Here is a 19550-nt window from a genome sequence, read left to right as displayed (position 1 = left end):
GGCATGAAAGCCAGAAGTTTAAATTTGTGGTTACATAAGCGTGTTTTCAAATGTGACTTTTTAAAATCTGCTTTCCCCCATTGGTTTGTCATGCAAACGTAAAACCTCCACTGCTAAAAATGTACTTTTGATTTGCCTCTTCTAAAACTTGTCCAGCCTTAACGACAACATTCAGACATGGTACAAACAGTGCAAGAGCGCCTCAGAGGTCATTTGTAGAGTCTTCTCTGCAGAATGTGGGTGCTCTATAGGGGACAAAATGGCACAAATAGCATCAATGGAACAATGATGATTGCTGCCTTTCTCATCCTAGGAGGAACGCGTTATTTCCCATTTCCAGTACGTGGCTTGGCCAGACCGGGGCATCCCAGACACCTATGGCTGCTTTCTTGACATGATTGAGCATGTGAGATATAAGCAGGGTGAGGACACCGTACCCATCTGTGTGCACTGCAGGTAGGGAGCACCTTGGGGCAAAGCCCTATAGGCAGATAATACTGCCCACCAACTGAGCAAACATAGCACTCATGGGATAAGAAGGCAGGTCTTATGGGTCAGTAGCTCGTTAAAGGAAGCAATAATAATAAGTAGGAATGAATGGACAGTTCTCACAATGCAAGGAGGTATGAAGTGGGGTTTCCCAAAGATCTGTATTTTAACTTGTTCATAAACGTTTTAGAGTGAGGTGGCCAAGTTTAGGGTGGTAAAATCATTTAGGGTGGTAAAAACAAAAAGGGACGGCAAAGAGCTCCAAAAGAGTCTTTCCAAGCTGGGTGACTGGGCATCAGAAGGGCTAAACAGAGGAAGAAATATTCTCATTTGAGTTGGAATCCATGGCCCAATCTTATTGAAAGAACTCAAGTATTTTGCAGATAGAGCATCTCTCATCATCTTCTCCTATCCTCCTCTTCTCTGTAGTGCTGGCTGTGGCCGGACAGGTGTGATCTGTACACTGGAATATATACGGCAGCTGCTGCTCAAACAGGTATTTGCAGCCTTCTAGGCAAGTTGGGTCTGAGCTAAGGAAGAAGGGGAAGAATTGACTTCTGGATGAATTTGGTTTGTGTTTGTGTCTGTCTTATCTCTTCCAGTTTCTTTATATTAACAACTGTGTGGATAAGCAAGCTTGTAGGACAGGGGTGGGCAACTTTTGTCCCTCCAGATGGTTTGGCCTAAAACTTCCATCAGCCCTAGCCATCATAGCCAATGGAGTGATCATGGGAGTTGTAGGCCGAAACTCCTGGAAGGCCACATGTTGCCCACCGCTGATGTATGATCTAGTACAGCCCTCCCCAACCTACTGTCCTCCAGATGTGTTAGACTTCAACTCCCAGCATCCCCAGCCACCATAGTCCATGGCTCTGCTGGCTGGGGTTGATGGGACCCCGCACTGGCTATTTGTGAAAGAAAAATCCTGACCTCAAGAGTAAACTGTGTGCATAAAAAAATCCTTTATTCGCATATTAATGATCATCAGGATGGAGTCTTGTTTAGCATTTGTGGCTGGGGCAACATTAAGCTTTGATAAGATCTATTTTTGTTGCTATTTAGATTATTTTTTGTATTCCTCTTTTGTTAAGCCTTAGAATAACTGTTTGATCTTGGTGGATGGTGTAATCTGACTTTACATAGCCAGTATGGTATAGTGGTGAGAATGTTGGACTGGGAGCCCAGAGATCCGGATTCTAGTCCTCACTTGGCCATGGAAGCTCACTGGGTGACTTTGGGCCAGTCACAGACTCTCAGCCCAACTTACCTTACAGGGTTGTTGTTGTGAGGATAAAATGGAGAGGAGGAGGCTAATGTAAGCCATCTTGGGTTCCTTACAAGAGGAAAAAAGGCAGGATATAAATGCAACAAATAAATAAATAATATTTATTTATGTGAGATGTTTAGCCTATCTATTTGACTACTTACAACTGTGTTATGATTTGTAATAGTTAGTGAATTATTGGAAAATGTCGCTATATTTTAGGCGGGGGTTTCTGATGTTGCTATAAACCGCTTTGAGTATGGTTTTACCTTGGAAAAGTGGCATACAAATAAACTGATGATGATGAAGGAGAAGAAGAATGCAACACATAGCTTGGCCCTGAGTTTTAGGACAGAGCTGCCTCTGGAATAGAACTGTGGCAGGTCAATCCTATTCCCCACTCTCATCAAGACATTTTTAGTTCCCAGAAAAAGTGTTTTGCTTCCCATGCCCTCTTCTTCTTTCAGACAACTGCCTCTTATGATATCCTCATACCTCAAAGGGAGCACAAATGGGGAGGAATAAAACAGGGTAACAAATGTGGGAACAAATCCAAGTTGAGGTAGTTCACTTTGATGAGTCTTTGATGTTATATGAGAGCAAGGCCACAGTATCCTCCAAATGCCAGATTCTCCCCTATCTTTTCAGAGAATCCCTCCACATTTCAGCATTTTTGATGTCGTCCTAGAAATGAGGAAGCAGAGACCAGCTGCTGTTCAAACCAAGGTGAATCCCACGACTGTTGCTCCCATCCAGGGCTGGCCCAAGACATTTTGCCACCTGAGGCAAAAGACAAGAGATATGCTGCCACCCCATGCCCAGCATCTACCACTTAAGATGGCTGCCTCCCTCTGCCTAATGGCAGGGCCAGTCCTGCTCCCTTCCACATTCATAACACCCTTTTGTTGTATCCCTTGCAATGTTGCTTTCTTTTTCCTGATGTGAAAGAATGGCTGCCCGTAATGTATGGGAGAAATTAAAGGGGTACATTTAGGGACACCACTGGGATAGGAGCCAAAACTATAACCTGCCTCTGGTGGCTTCCAGGTCAGGTTTTACCCCCTATCTACCGTATCCCATAGAGCCTGTTTTACACTTTCACCCACATAACCCAGTGGGAGTCATTGGGAAGTGGGATAGCCCCTAACTGCATAGTTCCAAGGTTTACCTGCACATCCTGCCCCTGTGTGAGACTAGAGCAGCCTTCTTGAACCAGGTGCCCTCCAGGTGTTTTGGAATATAATTCCCTTCATCCCTTGCTTGCATGACCAATGGTTAAGAATCCTGTAGTCCAAAACATCTAGGGAGCATCAGCTTGGGAAAGGCTGCACCAGAGTGTGGCAGAACCTCAAGAACTGTAGGAGCTGGCTTTTATATAGAGAAACTTGCCTCTCATGTCTGTCTCCTACTTTCTTGGCAGGAGCAGTACGAGTTTGTATATCATGCTGTTACTGAAATGTTCCGGACTGCCCTGAGCTTCTCTAACCGAAACTATGAAAACATCAAAGAGGTAAGAGACAAATTCAGAACAAGAAGTAGCACTGAAGTTGCTGCAGCTCTTTCCACAGAGGGGCAGTGTTTCCTAATTCATCTATGAAAACGGGCCTTATCCTCAGCCCTGGAGGACAGAGGCTTCTTCGCTTTAGGGCTGTGAAATGTTGGGCTTCCTGTTGTGTCCTCATCTAACCACCCCATTCCATTTTCTGCCTTTGATCTCTGTCGGGTAATCTTAAAACAAGCACTACGCTGTATGCCTAAAAGCCTCCACACTCAGAAGGTAAGTCTTAAAAGAGACACAAAAATGTACAAGTTTTTCTTTTTTAAATCTTATGGCTTTCAATAATGAAACTTGGCCAAACATTTTAAAGTAAACCCTTTGTAAATTTCATTTCTCTGGTTGTGTTCTTGAGCTGAATTCATTAATTTGTATGGTTTGAAAGAGCAAAGTTTCTGGAGATCATATTACTGCTGAATGTGTGCAATTACATGCAGTTATTACTTGCATGTGTTACATGCAATTATTGATTTCCACATTTTATTTAGATATTGCATTTATATCCTGTCTTTTCTCCAAGGAGCTCAAGGCAGCATACCTCAGCCTTATCCAACCTTGTTGTTGTTCAGTCGTTCAGTCGTGTCCGACTCTTCGTGACCCCATGGACCATAGCACGCCAGGCCTTCCTGTCCTGCGCTCTCTCCCACAGTGTGCTCAAGTCCATATTCATTGCATCAGTGATGCTATCTAGCCATCTCATCCTCTGCCGTCCCCTTCTCCTTTTGCCTTCAATCTTTCCCAGCATCAGGGTCATTTCCAGTGACTTTTCTCTTTGCGTTAGGTGGCCAAAATATTTGAGCTTCAGCTTCAGTATCTGTCCTTCCAATGAGCAGTCAGGGTTGATTTCCTTTAGGATGGACTGATTTGACCTCCTTGCAGTCCAGGGGACTCGTAAGAGTCTTCTCCAGCACCACAGTTCGAAAGCATCGATTCTTCGGTGCTCAGCCTTTCTTATAGTCCAGCTCTCACAGCCATACGTTGCTACTGGGGAAACCATATCTTTGATTATACGAACCTTTGTCAGCAAGGTGATGTCTCTGCTTCTTACTATGCTGTGTCTAGGTTTGCCATTGCTTTCCTCCCAAGGAGCAAGCGTCTTTTAATTTCATGGCTACAGTCACCGTCTGTGGTGATCTTGGAGCCCAAGAAAATAAAATCTGTCACTGCTTCCATTTCTTCCCCTTCTATATGCCAGGAAGTGATGGGGCCAGATGCCATGATTTTAGTTTTTTTAATGTTGAGCTTCAAACCAGCTTTTGCACTCTCCACCTTCACCCTCAACAAGAGGCTCTTTAGATCCTCTTTGCTTTCTGCCATTAGGGTGGTATCATCTGCGTATCTGAGGTTGTTGATAATTCTCCCGGCAATCTTAATTCTGACCTGTGAGTCATCCAACCCGGCGTTTCTCATGATGTACTCTGCATATAAATTAAATAAGTAGGGCGACAATATACAGCCTTGTCGTACTCCTTTCCCAATTTTGAACCAATCGGTTGTTCCATGTCCGGTTCTTACTGTTGCTTCTTGACCCTTGTACAGGTTTCTCAGGAGACAGGTAAGGTGTCTGGTACTCCCATCTCTTTCAGAATTTGCCAGAGTTTGTTGTGATCCACACAATCAAAGGCTTTAGCGTAGTCAATGAAGCAGAAATAGACGTTTTTCTGGAATTCTCTTGCTTTCTCCATGATCCAGTGAATGTTGGCGATTTGATCTCTAGTTCCTCTGCCTCTTCGAAACCCAGCTTGTACTTCCAGTAATTCTTGGTTCACACGCTGCCGAAGCCTAGCTTGTAGGATTTTGAGCATAACCTTGCTGGCATGTGAAATGAGCGCAATTGTACGGTAGTTTGAACACTCTTTGGCATTGCTCTTCTTTGGAATTGGAATGTAAACTGACCTTTTCCAGTCTTGTGGCCATTGTTGAGTGTTCCAAATGCGTTGGCATATTGAGTGCAGCACTTTAACAGCATCATCTTTTAGGATCTTAAATAGCTCAGCTGGAATACTGTCATCTCTGCTAGGTTTGTTGTTACTAATGCTTCCTAAGGCCCACTTGACTTCACTCTTTAGGATGTCCGGCTCAAGTTCAGTGACCGCACTATCATGGCTATCAGGGACATTCAGATCTTTCCTGTATAGTTCTTCTGTGTATTCTTTCCACCTCTTCTTAATCTCATCTGCTTCTATTAGGTCCCTGTCTTCTTCGTCCTTTATCATGCCCGTCTTTGCACAAAACGTTCCCTTGAGATCTCCGATTTTCTTGAAGAGATCTCTAGTCTTTCCCATTCTGTTGTTTTCTTTGATTTCTTTGCATTGTTAATTTAAGAAGGCCTTCTTGTCTCTCCTTGCTATTCTCTGGAACTCTGTATTCAGTTGGGTATATCTTCCCCTTTCTCCCTTGCTTTTCGCTTCCCTTCTTTCCTCAGCTACTTGTAAAGCCTCATCAGACTGCCACTTTGCTTTCTTGCATTTCTTTTTCTTTGGAATGGATTGAGTTGCTGCCTCCTGAACAGTGTTACAGACCGCCGTCCATAGTTCCTCAGGCACTCTGTCTATCAGGTCTAATCCCTGAAATCTATTCCTCACCTCCACTGTATATTCATCAGGGATATGATTTAGGTCATACCTGAATGGTTTAGTGGTTTTCCCTACGTTCTTCAATTTAAGCCGAAATTTTGCAAGAAGCAGCTCATGATCTGAGCCACAGTCAGCTCCAGGTCTTGTTTTTACTGACTGTATAGAGCTTCTCCATCTTTGGCTGCAAAGTACATAATCAATCTGATTTCGATATTGACCATCTGGTGATGTCCATGTGTAGAGTCGCCTCTTGTGCTGTTGGAAAAGAGTGTTTGCTATGATCAGCGTGTTCTCTTGGCAAAACTCTATTAGCCTTTGTCCTGCTTCACTTTGTACACCAAGGCCATGCTTGCCTGCTATCCCGGTGATTTCTTGACTTCCTACTTTAGCATTCCAATCCCCTATGTGAAGAGGACATCTTTTTTTGGTGTTAGTTCTAGAAGGTGTTGTAGGTCTTCATAGAACCGATCAACCTCAGCTTCTTTGGCCTCAGTGGTTGGCGCACAGACTTGAATTACTGTGATGTTGAATGGTTTGCCTTGGATTCATACTGAGATCATTCTGTCATTTTTGAGATTGTACCCCAGTACTGCTTTTCCCACCCTTTTGTTGACTATGAGTGCTACTCCATTTCTTCTATGGGATTCTTGCCCACAGTAGTAGATATAATGGTCACCTGAATTAAATTCGCCCATGCTTGTCCATTTTAGTTCGCTGATTCCCAAGATATCGATGTTCAATCTTGCCATCTCATGTTTGACCAGCTCCAGCTTACCTTGATTCATTGATCTGACATTCCAGGTTCCTAGACAGTATTGTTCTTTACAGCATTGGACTTTCTTTTCACCACCAGACACATCCGCAGCTGAGTGTCCTTTTGGCTTTGGCCCAGCCGCTTCACTCTTTCTGGCGCTACTTGGAAATTCCCTCTGCTCTTCCCCAGTAGTATATTGAACACCTTCTGACCTGAGGGGCTCATCTTCCAGCATCATCTCTTTTAGCCTTGTGATATGGTCCATGGGGTTTTCTTGGCAAGTATACTGGAGTGGGTTGCCATTTCCTTCTCCAGTGGACCACATTTTGTCAGAACTCTCTGCCATGACCTGTCCGTCTTGGGTGGCCCTGCACGGCATAGCTTATGGCACTTCACTTATCCAACCTTGTGCCCTCTAAATGTGTTGAACTACAACTCCCAGCATCCCCTAGCCAGCCATGTAGTCCAACAAATCTGGAGGGCACCAGGTTGGGGAAGGTAGGTGTACACTAGTTCCCCCCTACCCTCTCACATGTTATGCTCACAACTGCCCTTTGAGGAAAATTAGGCTGAGAAATAACAACTGGCCAAAAGGTCACCCAGTGAACTTCATGATGGAGTGGGGAGAGAGTGGGGGACAGGAAGGCCTGGCGTGCTATGGTCCATGGGGTCACGAACAGTCGGACACGACTTAACGACTCAACAACAACAACAACAACTTCCCAGACCACTACACCACACTGGTGTTTAACATCTATTAAAACAGAAAGTTATCAGTGAAGGTGGGAGAAATGGATGGTTGTGGATTCTCGGTACAACTATAACCCTATCCCTTTCCCCCAGTGCTATGCACATTGACTTGGAAGTACTTCCCTTTATGTTCAGCAAGGCTTACTCCCAGGTAGGCATGCAAGGATTGCAGCCTTAGGTCCTTGTGTGTCACAGTCCTACCATCCTTCGATGTGGCTCAAAATTCTGCCTTACCGGAGAGGCCAAGGAGCAGTCCAGTGAGTCAGAGATCAAGTCGTTCTGGACAGTAAGGGAGCCAAGCTCAGCAGAATAAAGTGCTGCTTAAGCACTACCTAGGAGCCAAATGAGTCACTTTATAGCTGGCTCCACTTTCCCATCCCTTCCTGTCATGTCACTAGGGCCCTGCTGTGGAGCAAATGAAGAGTCCAGCTTCCTCTTCATGAGCATGGCTCAGGGATGGGAGACCTCATGCTGCCAGATGGGCACTGTGCCTCTGTTGCTGAGCTTCTGCTTGAACATGGTGTTGCCTCTGTTTGTGGGAGTGATCCTGGTGGATCTGGAGCAGTGGGGCTGGGCAGGACCTGTCAGGGCACTTTGGTTCCTCTGAACCTGCAGCCACCTCAAGCAGGGTATCTTGAGAATTCAGTTGGAGCAGTACTTCTGGGGAAGGGGGATTTAATCCTTTCTTCTACATTGCCTTTCCCCAAAGCTGCTGTTAATGCCACAGGAACAGACAAAATACAGACATTTGCATAAAAATAACCCCAGCTAACTATCTGTTCCTTTGTTCAGTTTCTGTCTCTCTCACACAAGCCCGGCCACACTTGCCTTCTGCTACTCTCTGCTTTGAGGAGGTTCCTTTTTTTGTAGGCTCACTTCCCCACGGATGCAGTGTGTTAATATTCAAATGTCTGCCCACAGGGAAGTTCCTGCTTTGTAGTCCTGATGCCCCATTTATGAAGGATCTGGTGGCTCTGCAGGTATGAGTTACCTGCTGTGGGTTTGGGAAGGACATCGAGATACAGAAGGGAATGAGATGAGATACTGGTTCAGAGGAAAGAGCACCACCACCACCACTTCCCTGGCTTATGTGTGAGTCTCGCCACTGGGCAGGAAGGAAAGGGACAGCTGATCAGCTGCTCTGGACTTTTTCTAGCCCTGCTCATCACACCCATCTCATGGTGGTGCTCTTTCAACATTTGAGCGATTTCTCCCAGCATTACACCCAGCCTATCTCCCCTGCTTAGAGTCTGGAGACTTTTCTGTTCCTGCAGATACCTGATTGCATTTGAGGGCTATCTGTCTGGAAGTGCTGGGTGAAATGACCCCATCATAATTCATCATATGCTCACAGAGTTACGAATCCCATGTTATAAATTTAGACAAAAGTTCTCAGTTATTACGAGTTACTGAATTGTCTTCGTTTTTTTGTGCGTGCGCGTCACCGAAGTGCATCATGGGAATGTGTCATGTGATGTTCTTTCCCATCCTGTGCATCATGTCGTAAGGCATCACGGTGCATCCTTCTCGGATTGTCTGTTCTCACATCTGCGTTGTTTACACTTGTAAACTTTACAGCTATCTGCATCTGAGCATGCACAAAGATGGCAGAGTCTGGATGCTTAATCATGCAGAATGTCCATGCACAGAAAATTAACGTGATCAATCTTGGTTTGAATTATGGAAATGTTAAAGTTTGTTGGAATGAAGCCAGGGCTCATTATGCATTCAAGAACTGTGAATCTACTAGATTTACTAGATTTCTTTATTTAAGATATTTGATGCTGCCTTTAAAGGGGAAGGCTCTCAAGGCAGCTTCCAAAAATTGATGTGAACACACGACACAATTATAAAAGAATAAAGTTACAAACAAAGTCAACCATTAATTAAAAACCAGCTAAAAACTTTAATATACTGTTCAGTGAAATACAGAACTCCAAAAAAACATTTAAACAGTAGCTAAAACCATATCACTTCAGTGGCCCAAAAAATCTGTCTTAAGAAAAGGCCAGAGAAAACAAATGTGTCAAGAGCTTTGCTATAGGCATGTAATGACATGGCCTGGTGCACACTGGTTGGCAGTGTGTTCCATATCTATGGGGCCATAGCAAAAAAGCCCACTCCCTAGTATTTGCCAGTCTGGTTGTCCTCATTTGTGGGCATGTGAGCAGGGCTTTGGCAACTGACCTCAAAGGACAGGCAGGCTAGTCTGGGTGATGGTGTTCCTTCAGGTAACTTGGCCCCAAACCATTTAAGGCTTTAGAGATTAAAACCAGCACTTTAAACTGTGCTCAGAAATGCACTGGCAACCAATGCAGCTGGTGCAGTATACGTGTCATGAGGTCTGACCACTGTGCCCCCTCCAGTACTTAGGGAACCTCATTCTGTACCAGCTGAGGTTTCTGAACCATCAGGCAGCCCCATGCAGAGCGCATTACAGTAGTCCAGCCAGCCTGGATGTCCCTAATGCATAAAAAACTGAAGCTGCAGGTGGTGTGCCAACCTAAGCTGGGAAAAGACACTCCTGGCTACTGCTACCACCTGAGCTTCTCCAGTTCCCCAAAGTCAAGGAGAACTCACAAAATGTGTGTTTTGCCCTTCAGGGGGGAGTGCAACCCCATCTAAAGCCAGTTGTAAACCTCCACTGAAAATACTTAGTTTCCCTACTCACAGCACCTCCATCTTATCTGGATTAAGTCTTAACTTGTTTCCCCTCATCTACCACAAAACTGCCTCCAGACACTGATTCAGGAGGTCCAGCCTCCCTGGGACAAGTAGATGGAAGTGAGAGGTAGAGCAGAGTATAATTTGCATACTGAGGGAGGTGCTCCGGAAGACTTCCCTTGTTTGGTTTCATGTCGATGTTAAAAAGCATGGGAGATGCCAATGGCCATGGGGGTGGAATAGCAGTCTCTCTGCACCACCTTCTGTGACCACTCCTCCAGGAAGGACTAGAACCCGCATAACATTCTGTCTCTGAGGCCCACCCTGGAAAATGATACAGAAGGATACCATGGCCGATGGCATTGAAAGCCACAGAGAGGACCAGGAGAACTAACAAGGTTGCTCTCCTCCTGTCCATTCCCCTGCATGAGTTGTTCACGAGGGTGACCAAGGCTGTTTCCATCCCATAGCCCTGTCCAAAACCAGATTGGAATGGATCTAAATATTCAGTATCGTCCAGTATGGAGTTGAGAAGTCAACATCCTCTCTAACACTTTGCCCCAACATGGCACATTAGACACTGGGCAGTACTTATCAGAAAGCATGCAATCTAAACTTGGCTTTTGCAATAGGGGCCTCACCACTGTTTTCTTCAAAGCAGTGGGGACCACCCTGTCCCTCAAGGAGGCATTTACTTCCGCCAAGGTCCAAATATCCAGCCCAGCTTTGGCTGGTTTCACAAGCCAGGATGGGCAAGTTCCAGAGAGCAGATGGTAGGTCTCAATCCTCCAAGGAGTTTGTCCATGTTCTCAGGCTGTACCAGCTGAAACATATCCATAATAACATGACTAGATGGTGCACTAGTCCCATCCATCATCAACTCTGCCATAACATTCACATCCAGGTCAGCATGGATACAAGCAACTTCTTTTGCAAAATGCACTGCCTACTGGTCATAGTGGCCCTTTAAAGTTTCAAGCTGCTGTATTCCAGAGCCTACACCAAAGAGTCCTATAACCAGTTGAAAAAGCTCCACTGGATAACAATGATCTTTGCCTCATCACCACCGCAGAATAAGACTGCAAATGGATTTTACCCGTGTTTGTTTGATCGTATTGGTTATGAAGCTTCCGCCATTTCTGCTGTAATCATTGAGCCTGTAGTTTCATCGCCCTCAGCTCCTCGGAATACCTGGGAGCTGACATGGCTCTAAAACTGGGTCGAGGATGTTTAAGACCAATCATATGGATGGCTTACAAGAAGCTGATCAATTTTGAGTTTTGGCAGCATCACCAAAGTCAATTTTTGGTGTACAGTTGTAGAGCACAGTAGAAGCAGATAGACTCCTAAAGTAGGTAACACAACTATTAATCCTGCCTTAGAGTGGAAGCACCAGAACAACAACAACAAAAACATTTGGAAGGGTGCAGTAGGGACAAGGTTTTTTGTTTTGTGGGCTGGTGAAACATGTAAGAAGTACCTGTCCTTCAAGGAATCACAGGATCCAGCAATGGGATCAGGGAGCCCCTAAAAATATTTAATGCCCTGAGAATAAATAGGCCAGCAATAGGCTTGGGGATTCTTAACCATGCTATTTGGGAACTAGATACAGCATAGGCAGCACTGGAAGGAGGGTGCGGGCAGCACCATTAATTTTACAGTGTGAACAACTGTATATCAATGCAAACCTGAGAACCAGCAGTTGTGTGCATATATTCCTTGGGTCTAGAGGAGGACAGCAGTAGAAAAGAGTACTTACTACAGCTCCCCAAGGCTGCACCCTGGACTTTAGCTAACTCCAGCTGAAAACTCTTAGCTCTCCCTTTGCCTGTGTCAGATAAATGGATGGTTTCTGAGGTGAGTCAACTACTTTATCGCACTTTCAGGGCCAGCTCCAGAGTTTTGTGGGCTATCCTGCCTTTGTAATTGCCTCACTGCACCTTGCAATGGGGCACCTTGCAATGGATGACCATCACATGGGAGAAACCATGCAGAAGGAGGGAATATTGGAAGATTTCATTTCAGTCATTTCATTTATTACATTTCTGCACTGTCCAATAGCCAAACCTCTCTGGGTGGTTTACAACAATCAAAAACCTTAAAAATGCAATATTGAACTTGAGATAAAAAATGATTACATATAAACATATAAACAGACCACACACACACACACACACACACACCCCTAAACAATTTTAGCAATCAGCAGTGAAAAATTCAGGATCTAAATTAAAAACCTCATCATATGCTTCCAAATGCCTGAGAGTAGAGGAAGGTCTTACCCTGGCACCAACAAAATGACATTGTTGGAGCTAGGCAGGCCTCACTGAAGAGATCATACCATAATCAGAGGGCCGCCACCAAGAAGTCCCTCTCCCTTTTTGTCACCATCCGAGCCTTCCTCAGAGGCGGCAGCTGGAGGAGGGCCTTAGATGATGAGAGTAGTATACAGGTAGGTTCATGCCTGGAACAGCACTCCGTCAGGTATTGAGGTCCTGAGCCATGTAAAGCTTTATAGGTCAAAACCAGAATCTTGATTTGGATTCAGAAATGCACAGCCAGCCAGTGCATGTGGGCCAGAATCGTGTTATATGTTTGGACCTTATGGTCCCTGTTATCAATCTGGCTGCCACCTTTTGCACAAGCTGCAGCTTCTGAGGAGTCTTCAAAGGCTGCCCCATGTAGATAGCATGTGTATGAAAGGAATAAATTATCCTTTCCAGTAATCTCCCTTTCTTTGCCTTGTGCAGATGACCTCTAAGCTAAGGAATGTGTGGTACTCTCAGTGGGCTCTTCCTGTCTCTCTGGACCTATGGACGCAGGCATGGCTGGTGTCAGGCCATAGGTCTTCCCCCTAGCACCAGGCATGCCTGGATTTGAAATAACAGAAGCTCTCTGTACGCTTATTATGTTGTTTTCTACAGAGGCTTAAAGCTGCTTTTGCTTCATTTGATTTGTATAGCAAATGTAAAACCAGCAGAGCACTCATTTGCATTACAAAACCAAACCACACTGATAGACAGCCAGACATTAACATAAATAGCAGGAGAGCAAATAAGCCTCATTTGTGAAACCACCCTTGCCACCTTTCTGTTATGATGGATTGGTTGCCACTTCTCCATGGCTGCGTCCCATCTAGCATGACTGCCTTAGGGCACTTTTAGAGAGAACCAAGTCATCGCCTGTGCAAATGCACGTTATAATTTACACAAATTGCAGAGAATATAAGATATTATTAGTGAGGTCACTGATGACCTTGAAGATAATGCAAGTATCTATTTGCGATTTAAGGGGTCAGTGAATGAAAATCTTTGCATAAATGACAGTTGAAGGATGAAAATTAACAAAGCTGCAGTGGAACACGGATCATAAAAGATGTCAGTTGCCAAACTGTCTGCTGTGGGGGCAAGGGGGAGGGGAGAGGGGAATGCAAAGCTGTTCATCATGAGCTGTAAAAAACTGCCACTAGCCAGTTTTAATTAAACTGCAGTATTTTTTTAATAACCTTCAATAACCCTCCAGATATCTTGTCAGGAGCCTCAAGATGGAGCCAGCATTGTTTGCAAAGTACATTTTATTCATTTAAGACATTTATAGGTTATATCTTGAAGGCTCTATCAAACCCTAAACATATAGTCAAATAAATAACAGCAACCCAGCAAAACAACAGCAATACAGAGGCTCATGAAAATTCAGCCTCTCCCCCAAAACCTTCTGGAAGAGAGAGGTGTTATAATCCCTTCAAAAGGTTATGAAAGAAGAACAGCGTCTCTGGACTTCTCTGAAGAGGGCATTCCACAGCCTTGGAGAACTACATGTAAGGGCTCTGCTTCAGTGCCCAGATTAGAAGAAAAGGGGTATATACATGGGGTGGGGGGCTTTAATGAAATTCAGAGCCAGCCCTATCATTAGGCGGAGGGAGGCAACTTCCTCAGGAGGCAGGTGCTGGGGGCTAGCAGTGGCAACCCCCAGCTGTTCCTCCTAATTCCCCCCCCCCCAGTCATTCACCTCCCTTGGAGGACAGTGCCGGCTCCTGTTCTGTGCCCCTAAGCTAGCCTGCTGCCTTCAGGTGTAGTGGTGGATGCTGTCCCATTGTCAGTGTTGACGTAAGACACCACTGGGTCCAGTCAGCTTCTGTACATGGAATGGAGAAGGGGTGCCATCTTGCCTTCTGCCTGAGGCAGCAAAATGTTGCGGGCTGCCCCGATGAAATCCACAAACCCCATCCTCAGACTCCCCCTAATTTTAGCCAAATCATGACTGCCCCCCCATAGTTTTCCAAAACAATAGCTCCTCACCCACAGATGGCCCCTGAACTTGCATACACAGAAGAGGGCCCCACCCTCACCTCATAAACATCAGCGGAGCCTGTGTGAAGGCAGGAAGTCTAGGCGTGGTTCTCCGAGACAGCAAATGTGGTAAACCTGTTTGTGACCTGCATCAGTTGAGACTTCAACTGGGGGATAGCATTCAATCGAACAAAATAGCATGCCAGGCTAGGCTAGGCTAAAATCCTTCTCCTGGCCTAGTTTGCAATGCTGTGTACAGGGAGAGCAGGGTTTAAAAAAAAATGTTGTGGTTGTTATTATTATTGCATGGATGAACATTCTGTCATGTGGCAGGAAATCTTCATATATCTGAAGTTGTGAGGAGCTTGGCAGAGGAGTAGGGAAAGCGCCCCCCCCCTCGCCCTTTCATGTGGTTTGGCAGGACTGATGATGTTATATAGCAGCTGTTATGCAGCATTCTGGGTACACCCATAACTTCAACAACACACAGTTGGAAGATGGGATTTTTCCAAGAGCAATGGAAGACTAAAAGGAATGAACCCTCAAGAGTTATGGTTTACTGTTTTCATTCTCCCCTTCACTAGCATGTACAGGGTTAATATATAATATTTCTTATGTCAAACTTCCTGCTGCAGGAAGTACAAACAGCTGTGCTGGCCTAAAACGTCCCTCACTTCCCTTCCTTTCTGTTTTGCACAGAACCGTCTTCCCCTCTATGACGACGCCCTCTCCCTTCGGCACCCTGCTGCGCCCCTGCTCAAAAGAAACACCATCCTCCGGTAAAGAGGGCTTAGGGACGGAGCCATGGGAATAGCAGCCAGTCACCCACTGCTCTGCAGAAAAGCAGAGCCTTTTCTGTAGTGACAGCTCACTGGAGAGCGTAGTTGGTAGAAATTTTAGGCAGTTGGTGAAGGCTGTCAAAAACGTTCACAACGGTATAAAATGCTTTGGGTTTTTTTTAACGGTACTGTTTATACATTTTCATATGCTAAGATTGTGGATTTAATTATCGTTCAGTGATTCTGTTGCCTTGTTTTATGCTTTGGATATTTATGAGGAGTTGTAAGCCATCTTGTGGGAAATGGCAGGCTCTTTTAAGTGGAATTAATAAAATAATGACTTTAATATAGCAGCTGCAGGAAGACAAGGAGTTGCAGCTGAATGGAGGGGTGACTTTTTGGCCTGAATGCTCACTGGTTGGGCATCCTCCAAACCATAAAGCTCAGGCTTAGGTATCCCAGAGAAGTGTATATGAAGGAAGTTAGCCAAGAGGGCAGGAAAGGATCTGTGGAGTGGATGGACAGGTGGATTACCACTTTCCCTCATCCTTCAATCCCCTCTTCAAGACAAGTCTTTTAAACTGAAACTTCTTTAAATTAAATTTTTATTATAACAAAATAAAAACAGAACCTTTTGAAGTACTTAGCCTCTTCTTAATGCCACCTCTATTGCTACGTGCCCTCCAAAACCCATCCATTGGTAACTCTCAGGTCTAGAAGCCTGTATCTAGATGAGCTTCCATGCAGGCAGTTGAGAAGGATCGAAAGTTGAGCTGGAAGTAGGAGCAGAGAGTAGACTGGGGCTGCAGTAGGCAGACTAGAAGACAAGGGCTGAGTTTACGAGGTTCACAATTTCCATGTTATGGGAAAAGACCAACTGACCCATTGAATGACACAGTTCCCCAGCCTGGAGGAGCAGAAAAATATCTAAATAGTTGGTTCTGTGGCTGCAGCTCTGTTGGACCTGAGGATGGTTTCTCAGGCATAATCCTAGGCTGAGCTACTGCTGGCAAATAAAATAACAACAAACTCTTATTGGTATATACAATTTCTTAAAGCAGTTCTAGGTTTGCTCTTCTGCAGGGAAAATGGTCAACAGAAATCATTGAAGAAATGAACCTCACAAATAGGTCTTTTCTGAGGGGGCATCACTAGGCTGACCCATAGACCCTGAAATTCTGATAGAGAGGTGCCAAATTTAGGCCTCTGTATTATCTGATCTAGGAGCATCTCGGTGCCGGCTGACCCAACCCCCGCAGCACTTCCAGAACTGCCACCAAAACTCATCAAGGACATGGCTGACACCTATGCTGTCGTGAACAAATTCCGGCGAAGCGGAGAAGCAGCTTCTCCTGCCAGTGAGACCAAGCCTGATGGAGAGATGCCCCATTATACTGCTGTGAAGCCTCGGAACAGCAATGTGGTCGACACCCCAGCTATTGACCCCAATGCCTTTGTGGGACTCCAAGCCAGCCACTCACTACCTGGGAGTCCTGTGCGACGGCCATCTCCCAGCACAGCCTCTGAATATGCCCAAATTAACCCATCTGTTTCAGGTGATGTATGAGAATAGGTGTACATGCATAAGAATTTGTATAATTATAGAACAACAATGATGTTATGTAGTGTTGCAGATAATCTTCCATGATATAGACCTGTGTGATCGCTAAGATCATCAGAGGAGGCTTTGTTGGTTGTGCTGTGACCTGCAGATTGCCATTTGGCAGCAGCCTGAAAGCAGGCCTTCTCAGTAGTGGCACCCACTTTCTGAAATACCCTTCCTCCTAGTATTCGGGAGGCACCAACTGTAGCGTACTTTAGGCACCTGTTAAAGACCCATCTCTTTAACCAAGCCTTCCTTAAATGATTGTGCTGCCTGGTTAGTTTGCTCATTAATTGTTGTGCTTTTTGCTCTGATTTTAAACATTTTAACTGATGAGTTCTTTGTATTTACTATGAAGTATTTTAATTTATGAACTGCCTAGAGATGTCTTTTGATATAGTAAGTGGTATATAAATTGATTAAAGAAATTAATAAAACAAATATTGATATAGTAGTTTTATTAAGTATTTATACAGTAACAAGACATAGTGTATATATAATAATTTTGAGCATTTAAAGCTCTTCACATACAATGGACTGGTGCACATTTCACAATGAACCACCATGGGTTAATTCAACCATGGAGCTCCGAGATGAGCACTGACCACAGTTTTGAATATGCAAGCCGCAGCTTATGGTGTCGTGCGAACCCGGGAGTTATAGGTTATTTGAAGGTTAAACAACCCTCGGGTAACCCAGGGTTGTTCTAGGGTTACCCGAGGGTTGTTTAACCATCAAATAACCCACGATGTCTGAGTTCATATAACACGATAAGCTATGCTCATCCTTACCGTGTGACATGCATATTTAAAATGGTGGGCACACACATCTTGGAGCCCCGCAGGTGAATTAAACCACAGTGGCTGATCATGACATGTAAATCAGGTCACTATCTTGCTAATTCTTACAACAGCCATGCAAGGTAGGACAGTATTCTCATCTCATATTGCAGACATGGAGGGAAGATTGGCACTGAGAAAATAGTGTCTGGCCTAAAGCCACCTAAGTTGCAATCCTATGCACATTTACTTGACAATATGCTGTACTGAACTCAGTGACTTACATTTGAGTAAACATGCATGGGCTGTTGGCCAATTAATGGCTGAGACATGTGAACCAAGAATATCCTGGATCATAACAGCCTTTCTTAAGATACTATGCTCTTTATAGATACAAGCCCAAGATGTCAGAATATGGGTTCTACTGCAGTTAAACAAGATTCTAGTCCTCATGACAACAAAGAGTCAAAAGTCAGAATTTGGATTTTCTTGTCATTTGCAAGGTGCACAAGTCTGGCAGAACTCAAGCAAATTCCTATGGGAATCTAGTAACGAAAACATCCATAATAAAATACCAAAAGCCCCAGATATCATATCCTGATCAATGTTGGATGGCATACTTCTAGGCCTCCCCCCTGACCTGTGGAAGTTAAACAGAGGGGACGTGGTGGGGGCTAGGTGATGGATCCTAAGGACTCAGAAAGCCCTAATCTGGAATAAACTGACTTTTTTTTTGTCTGATCTCTTTCTTCTTCTCTTCAGGCAATTCCAGTTCCAGAACCTCCTCCTCCCCATCTCAAACCAATGGACTTGGGAAAAATCTCCTGAGAAACCTGATGCCCCCGGTACATAGTTTGCATTGTGTTTTCCTGCCAGCTTCCTTTGTCACAGGATAGCAGTGAATGGGCCCTGACAAAAATGGCAGACTAGCTCCATTTAGAGATTGGAGGGATGAGCCATTGTGGTCATAGCTAGCTAGAGGTTTACATTTGGCCAAAGGGACTTGTATTCAAGTCCCACCTCTGCAATATACTCATCTATTGAATTGGAAGATTAGTGAGCTACCTACAGGACAGTGTGAACCCAATAAACATTGCAAAATATTTTGCAATAGTGCAGTGGTAGATACAGTATTATGTCTGGAGCATTAACCACAGGTTGGGCCTCCCTAGGAATGTGTGGGCAGTGGCCAAGGGAGGTTCACTCTGACCCATTTTCAGTGTACATCATGATTGAGCTGTAGGGGCAAAAAGTCAATCCATCTCTTCCCCTCCAGTATTCAAAGCTGTGGAGCTGGCATAGTGAGGACTGTGCAAATGCAGTGCAGAAAACAGCCAAATGTGGCGCTAGGTGCAACATTCACCTTCCTAAGAATCTCAGTTTTCATATTTAAAAAACCAGATAAAACTCAAGAATCTACCCCTTATGAGTGATATGCTTGAAAACGTGTGAGTAACATCTAGTGAAGTCTCAGAAGAAAGAGAAGCTGCTGAATAAGGTTTCCTGTGACTGCTCTCCCCCGTGACTAGGAGAAGTGCGATACATTATGGAAAAAGATTAAAATGTGCATTCAGTTATGCAAAAGAGAAATTATTCATATGTGTTTGATTTGCATAATTTATAAAGTTATAGAATTCAACTTCCCTTGTGACAGAATTTGGGTTATGTTGGCTCAAAAATCCAAAGTGTTTCTCTTAGGCACAGAGAAATCCCTGAAAATGTGCCAGAAATCCATGGGGCTGAACCCTCTGTTTCTTGTTGTATACATTTGTTGCTTTTTCCTAAACCCATGTATGCTGCAGTCATATTCTTGCTCATTTTAATTTAAGAACTGGTCCCTTTTCGCCTTGTCCTGAGTTATCTCCATCCTGGTAACCCCTGCATCCTCTAGGAAATGGGTGTTGAACCTCTTTAAACCTGAAGGCCAAATTCCATTTCAGAAAAGCTCTCACAGGGGAGCGGGGGTCCAGTGGTGGGTCAAACGCAGAAGAGCTGGGGCCAAAGTACCAAAAATACCAACAGATTCCAGCTGAAAGCTCTTACTGCCA

The 19550-nt window shown here is 44.6% G+C and overlaps 2 protein-coding genes across 2 annotated transcripts in view; one reads left to right on the top strand and one right to left on the bottom strand.

The window, feature by feature from the left end:
* Positions 1–19550, bottom strand: part of LOC146353374 (synaptonemal complex central element protein 1-like) — a 615017-nt gene that overhangs the window by 78051 nt on the left and 517416 nt on the right. The window lies entirely within an intron of this gene.
* PTPN18 (protein tyrosine phosphatase non-receptor type 18) overlaps positions 1–19550 on the top strand; it is a 53284-nt gene that overhangs the window by 26964 nt on the left and 6770 nt on the right. The window contains exons 8-14 of the mRNA XM_084836295.1: positions 314–456; positions 919–985; positions 2402–2479; positions 3174–3263; positions 15041–15120; positions 16345–16676; positions 18265–18347. Coding sequence (XP_084692421.1) covers positions 314–456; positions 919–985; positions 2402–2479; positions 3174–3263; positions 15041–15120; positions 16345–16676; positions 18265–18347 — 873 coding nt within the window. The remainder of the gene's footprint in view (positions 1–313; positions 457–918; positions 986–2401; positions 2480–3173; positions 3264–15040; positions 15121–16344; positions 16677–18264; positions 18348–19550) is intronic.

The sequence above is a fragment of the Heloderma suspectum genome, chromosome 2, assembly GCF_057233095.1.
Source record: "Heloderma suspectum isolate Gila_16-S chromosome 2, 16-S_ref, whole genome shotgun sequence".
Classification (NCBI taxonomy): Eukaryota; Metazoa; Chordata; class Lepidosauria; order Squamata; family Helodermatidae; genus Heloderma; species Heloderma suspectum.
Note: the sequence above shows the minus strand (reverse complement) of the source record. Positions and strands in the feature narration are given on the sequence as shown.